The following is a 7,258-nucleotide window of genomic DNA, read 5'->3' on the forward strand; positions in this document are numbered from 1 at the left end:
GAGCTCTGGAAGCATAGTGCCTAAGGCACTTGACTGCTCACCAGAAGACTGGCGGTTCAAACCCACCAGCCACTCCTTGGAAGGAAGGTTGGGCAGTCTACTTCCGTAGTGATACTGCCTCGGAAACCTAAGGAGGGGTTGCTATGAGTCGGGTCTGACTTGATGGCACATAACAACAATAACAATCCACTTCTATATAGTTCCTTTCAAAGCTCAGGGCTCCAGGATTATCTTCTGTATGTCTGTCAACTGTTTTTTCTTTTCTTTGTTGAAGAAGGTCTGTATCACTTGTCTGCCTATTCCTCCATCTTACTGGAAGTCTACCAGGATACTTATTATTATCATCCACGTTTTACACATAAGGAAGCTGAGGCACAGAGAAGTTAAGTAACTTTCCCCAAGTTCACATAGCTAGTAGGTGGCAAAGCCAGAGTTAGAACCCAGGTGAACTGACTCCAACGCAGGTAATATGCTCTACTATGTCTTACTACAACTAACAGCAACAATAGTGACAACAGTTTTCAATAGCAATGGAACAACGCAACAGATGTTAAATGAAGGGGAGTAGGAATACTTCACAACAAAGGTGATATTTGTGCTAGAATTTATAAGATGTGTGGAATTTCATCAGGCAGTTAAAGAGAAGACAGATAAATTGTGAACAGCAATGACGAGTAATTTCTCTGTATACCTTTCAGGGTCAGTGTGGTTCCTGTTGGGCTTTTAGCTCTGTGGGTGCTCTGGAGGGCCAACTCAAGAAGAAAACTGGGAAACTCTTAAATCTGAGTCCCCAGAACCTGGTGGATTGTGTATCTGAGAATGATGGCTGCGGAGGGGGTTATATGACCAATGCCTTTCAGTATGTGCAGAAGAACCGGGGCATTGACTCTGAAGATGCCTACCCATACGTGGGACAGGTGAGACCACCCGACACAGTTATCATAATGGACATTATTATCTGTAAGGGCTCCTCCTTCCCCAACATGATATTTTGTACTGGAAGCAATTCCAGAAATCTTGTTTTCTCTTATTCTAATTTGGTGGGATAATTGCCCACAGAAGGCCAAGGAGATTCCCACAGTCTAAGAAAATTCAGAACACAGGCTACCACAGCTCCCACCAGCCTCTCTGGCCCTAGAGAGAAAAACAGCAGACAGGTTATTCCCTAGAACTCTGAGTAGATCTCTCTGTTTCTCTGCTGGTAACTTAACTCATCCACTCCCACTATAAACCCCCATTCCACTATGCTATTTTCATGAGCCATGTAGCTTTATTTTGTATGATCTCAGTCTGGGTTTTGGGGATGTTTAAGCAAATTAATAAGCTAACATGCTGACATGTATGAAACAAGACAAAAACAAGTTGCTTCATATTTATTGCAATTTTAGAGATGAAGAATCAACTCACTTCCTCATACAAGATCCTTCTTTAGTAACAGGAATGAAATCTTTCTTACCTAAAAGGGAGAAGGTCTGAGGAATTTTTGTATACATGGGGCTGATAGGTAATTTAATATGGGCCCCTTAGGTAATATAGGTAATATGATATGAGACCTTTATGACAGGAGTCTTAGGAGCAGGGATAGGAGGTTGGTAAGATTTGAGTAATAGGAAAGATGAATACTATATGTTAATCCATGTGCGTAGTGTATTTTCTCATTTAATCCTCAGAACCCCTGTAAGATTTATCTTCACTTTAATAGATGAGGAAATTGACCCTTAAGGAAGTAACAACATACCCATATCCATACAGCTAATTACGTATCAGTGCCAAAATTTATCTATCAAGTCTGTTTATCTGCTATAACATTTTTATACATATCTTGTGTATATATGCAAGGGTTTCTTTGTTAGGATACAATACCTTAGAACTGAATGTCTGGGTCTTAGTGTGCATGCATCTTCAGTTTTAACTAGATAAGTCAAATTGTTTACTGAAGTATTTGGAACAATTTATACTGTCAGCTGCAGCGTATAAGAAATTCCATCTATTCACATTTTCATCAGTATGTTTATATGGCCATTTGCATTTCTTCTCCAGTGAATTGACTGTTTATATCTTTTGCCCATTTTTAATTTTTTTTTTTTCCCTTATTTTTTGGAATTTAAAAAATATTTTGGGTACTAATACTATGTTGTAGGTTGAGGTTTGTCTTTCACTCTTGAAAATTCTTTAAATCTGGAAAAGTTCTTAATTTTAATGCAGTAAAATTATTTTTCTCTTTTGAAATTTAAGACTTTAAAAATCCAGTAACAGTGACTTCCATTCATTCATATTTAGTCATCTGAAATGAAATCTTCTGCAATAAAATGCTCGTAATGGAAAAGACTGAGTAAATCCATTTCAATGGAGATTCAGCAAGCTACATAGTGAAGTCACTTCAGTACATTCTCATGACAGTGGCTGAACAAAACAGTCATTTATTTTGTAAGTTTTATTCCATTTTTATCCCTTTGTATAGTTTTTTAGCTGTCAGGAATACAAGAGGTTGTACCTAGAGAAAAACTTTCTTCAGTCCATATAAAATTTTCAAAACTGCTAGGTCTCAAATCCATGTTTGAACTCTGGGGCTGCTAGTATCAAGTGCCCTAACGATGAATTTTTTATTCTGAATACAACAGGTCAGTCAGTGAGATACCTGAATGTAACAAAATATTTTAACTTTGTTTTTTGTCATTTAATATAAAAAAGACAAATCCTAACTATATCTATATCTATATATCTATATATATATATATATATATATATATAATATAACATATTTGTGTTTATAATTTATTCCATAATTATTAACCCAGGCAGCCAGTTTAAAGGTTTGTGTAACTATATTAAAGGAAAAGAAATTAAATACTGTCAGAGCTAATAGTACTAATTCATTGACAGCTTGCACATTTATTCAGCACTGTGTTAATCAATTTGTTAGAGACAGGTCTCAGATTCTCAATAATTTAAATGAAAATTATAAAATATGTAAAACCCCTACTCTGGAATGCACAGGGGCATTTAATTTCCAATTTCCATTCTCCCACGCCCTCAGATTATTTTTCTCGTATGTCAGAGCAATACAGAATGATTTCGGTTTCATAATTAAGTTAAAACAAAGAACTTATCATATAATGCACATGTTCCATTTTTTAACATTTTGAATCTTGGGTGGTTGTCCTCCTGTATCTACAGTTTCTAAAAGCAGTTATTATAGAAAACTGAGAGAATGCTTTCAGATGTTCTCAGATGAGCATGTGAATGAAGGAAGGGAGGTTTAAAAAAATAAAAAATTAACAAAGAAGAGTTCTGATAAGATAGCAGCCAGATAAGACCTTTAAAAGGACAATAATTTAAGTTTGTTCCAATCATAATATAGGTTACTCTGATTTCAAGTGGCATTGCATGACATCCTTCTGACTCTATTCCCAAGATATTCAGTTTTACTTAGAGATCTATGCAGTCTCTCTAGCACCACGAGACATCAGGGGTTTGGATCATGTAGCAGAGAAAAAAGGGATCTTGAGAAATTATCAAGGTGGGACACGACTGTGATCTTTGAATATCACATCACATTCTGTCATTACTGTTAATATTTAGATGATATATTCTTACTGTAGATACAACCTTAGGGTTTTGAATCTGCAGGAAAATGAATTGCCATGTCACTACCTTGACATGGGCTGTCATTAGATTCCTCAGTTAGATTTGCCAGTGAAATGTATCATTGCCAACTAGACCTGAAAAGCAGTGCTAGAAGGTCACAGGCAGAATTGCTAAATTCTTTATTAATCTATTTTAGTGTCATGTTACATGCTTTTATCTGCCTCTGATGTGAGCAGAGGAGCACTCAACACTGGTTGAGTGCATGGCTGTAACCTAAAGGTCAGTGGTTCAAACCCACCAGCTGCTCCATGGGAGAAAGATGTGGCAGTCTGCTTTCATAAAGATTACAGCCTAGGAACCCTTATGAGGCAATTCTACTCTGTCCTTTAGGGTTGCTGTGAGTTGGAATTGACTGGATAGCTATGGGCTGATGAGAGCACAACGGTCCAGCCAAAATTTAACACTAAATGCAAACGCAGCGCAACCACTGGTGTCGGATCTGACTCATAGTGACCCGTCCTTGGGTTTCCAAGGCAGTATCACTACGGAAGTAGATTGCCCCATCTTCCTTCCGAGGAGTGGCTGGTGGGTTTGAACTGCCAGTCTTCTGGTTAGCAGTCAAATGCCTTAGGCACCACACCACCAGAGCTCCTAAAGTTACACTAGCTTCATTGATATAGGTGCAGAGGGACAAGATCCTCTATCTAGCTGGACTTTGATCTTGGCCTTATCCCCACGTATAATCTGGTGAGAATCTCCTTGCCCTCTGAGGACTCATATATACTACATATATGTCCAGAAGATAATTCATCCTTTTCTTTAAATGTTATTTAAAAAATCTTTCCCTAACCTGAAGCAAAAAAAAAAAAAAAAAAAACACTCTTTTTTTAAGTTTTACAGTTCTTCTTTTCACAGTTATATCTTGAAACCACTTGAAATTGATTTTTGTGTAGAAGGTTGAATTTGTTTAGATGGTAGAAGGTTGGGATCCACTTTTCATATTCCTTTTTATAGTTTTCTACAATGATGAGGAGGGAACAGACCCTCTCTGGAGACTTTTATCTGCTGCTGCCATTAATTCAAAGCTAGAAAGCCCACCTCACTGACATCACTCAAAACACTGGTAGAGTTGTCCCTCACCAACCTACTCCCTCATTACCTACTGCTTTGTACCAGTTCTATTTCAACCTTATTTCTTCCAGGATGAAAGTTGTATGTACAACCCAACAGGCAAAGCAGCTAAATGCAGAGGGTACAGAGAGATCCCTGTAGGGAATGAGAAAGCTCTGAAAAGGGCAGTGGCCCGAGTGGGACCCATCTCTGTGGCCATTGATGCAAGCCTGTCCTCCTTCCAGTTTTACAGGAAAGGTAAGGAGCTGTTCTCATAGAGCACAATCTGTCTTTTATGATGAGGGCTTGGCAGGTACTCGGCATTTTCAGTACTTAATTTTTGTATTCAGACTGAGTCTGCCAGAGGGAAACTAGTAGCTGCCATGGTCTATAGTATCTCTTGTAAGCCCTTCTCACTGTGATAGAAGTCTCCTGAGGGTCTTCTACACTTGGAGACTCCACAGGGCAATGCTTGAATTGCAGAGCACCTCACCTCGATAGTTTGTTTCCTAGGTGTGTATTATGATGAAAACTGCAACAGTGATCTTCTGAACCATGCAGTTTTGGCAGTGGGATATGGGATCCAGAAGGGACATAAGCACTGGATAATTAAAAACAGGTAATGATGGGAACAGTACTTTTATCATTCTTTCACCCTCTTACCACTCAGCCTTACCTCCAACTTCCCAATATCCCCTTCTCTCTCCCAGACCAAGAGAAAGTTCACAAATTTTTCAGTTCCATCCTTCCAGTTCCACTCATTAATTCTGAGTCTAACATTTAATGGCCAGGCAACAGACAGTAACACTCAGAATACGTGTTAGGCAGCTGCTCCATGCACAAGGTATATTTGCTGGGTGCTTAGTCACATGCACAGTCCTGAACGAGCAGGATGTCTGTCTTCCGTGATCTCACAGCCAGTCAGAAAGACAGATGTAAGTAATATAACATAAATTAGCACAAAGAACCAACAGAAACTTGGCAATTATGTATTTGCTCTTTCGTTTTTCTCTTAATGATCAGTTTCTTAGGGAGGTCTTCATCATCAGTTTCTCTGTAAAGAGTAGGAGAACAGTGTAAGTGTTTAATATCCCCTTGTACCACTCCCTTCCAGATACACTTCTTACAGGTATGTACAGAAACCTGCCAAAGGTTGTGAAATCTGTGAAGAGAAACACTGTTTGTTAGAAATAAGATATGAAGTAATATATATATATATATTTCCTTCCCTATTTTTGAAAACAAACTCCAGGCCACCTTAGCGCCCCATCTCTCTTTAGCCCCTGTGCTTTAGTGGGGGCAAAGTTCCAAGAATTACACTTTTCCTTTTGTTATTGGACAGCACCAGCCTGGCAACAGCACTGATTAAATTTTCTGTCCTTGGTGCTCTCCAAGGAGCAGGAGTCCTAGACTTTGGAAAGTTCACAAATGAATGCAGTGGTGCTGGAAGTGAACGGCAGCCTGGAGGGATAACACATAGAATGTGAGGCTGGGAACTGCTTAAGACTTGAAGCAGCTATGTCATAGGCCCATCTCAAGGTGAACCCGAGCAGCCTTCTGAGAAGTACCTCTCCCATAGCTTCTGTCCAGGGATTTCCATTTATTGACTCCCAGCCCCAAACACTTACTCTGGCCTCTTTTGATTAGGTACCAAGGGTGGAGGCACTATCTAAGAGAAATGTGAAGAAGGGACAAACCTAGGCATCAGGATCAGGATCGTTGGCGGCCCCTGGAGAAGGGGCTGGAAGGGTAGGGCACAGGCCTTGTGTAAAATGTGTTAGGTAATTGGAGAACTTACTAGTAGGGGAAAGAAAACTCATGAAGACAATTCAGGAAGATTATGTAATCAGCCTGTCTCTCCTCTTTCTCCACTCATTTTCCTTAGCAATCTCATCCACTCTCAGGACTTCATTCATCTCTCCTGCTTACCTGCCTCTACTGTGTGTTTTATGCCCCTCCACTGCTGTCCCATTTCCACATGTTCAAATGTCATGCAGCCTATGGGCTCAGTTCAAATACCATCTGTTGCATCAAACCTTTTCTGATGCCTTTGACCAGAAGCAGTCTCTCCCACTGTTAAGATCGATAGCATTATGCCTTATCTCCATTTCTTAACTTTAAAGATTTTAAAGGTAAAAAATTGTCTTACTCATTTTTCACATACCATCAGTACCTAGCACGATACTAAGTAAGTGTTTTCATGAATAAATAAACTGAGGGTACTAAGTATTTTTCCTTATTGGTCCTGCAGCTGGGGAGAAAACTGGGGAAACAAAGGCTATATCCTCATGGCCCGGAATAAGAACAACGCCTGTGGCATTGCCAACCTGGCCAGCTTCCCCAAGATGTGACTCCAGCCAGCCAACTCCATCCCACTCTTCCATTCCTTCCATGATGGTGTATTGTATTGATGTACTTTGGAAGGGAGTTGGTGTGCTTTTCCTGAAGCAGATGTGTTGTTTCCCTATTTGTTTGTGCTTCAGGTAATGCTCCTACTACTTCCTTCTCTTCACCAAGGCTACAGTAGGAATTTTCCTGACAGGTGTGCACCCTTAGGCTA

General features: G+C 39.6%; 1 protein-coding gene across 1 annotated transcript in view; it reads left to right on the forward strand.

The window, feature by feature from the left end:
• CTSK (cathepsin K) overlaps positions 1-7,049 on the forward strand; it is a 12,811-nt gene extending 5,762 nt beyond the window's left edge. Inside the window, exons 4-7 of the mRNA XM_007950930.2 lie at positions 699-917; positions 4,791-4,956; positions 5,212-5,317; positions 6,950-7,049. Coding sequence (XP_007949121.1) covers positions 699-917; positions 4,791-4,956; positions 5,212-5,317; positions 6,950-7,049 — 591 coding nt within the window. The remainder of the gene's footprint in view (positions 1-698; positions 918-4,790; positions 4,957-5,211; positions 5,318-6,949) is intronic.
• The last annotated feature ends 209 nt before the right edge of the window (positions 7,050-7,258 follow it).

This window comes from Orycteropus afer, unplaced genomic scaffold, assembly GCF_000298275.1.
Source record: "Orycteropus afer afer isolate SDZICR_OR568_19922 unplaced genomic scaffold, OryAfe1.0 scaffold00290, whole genome shotgun sequence".
Classification (NCBI taxonomy): Eukaryota; Metazoa; Chordata; class Mammalia; order Tubulidentata; family Orycteropodidae; genus Orycteropus; species Orycteropus afer.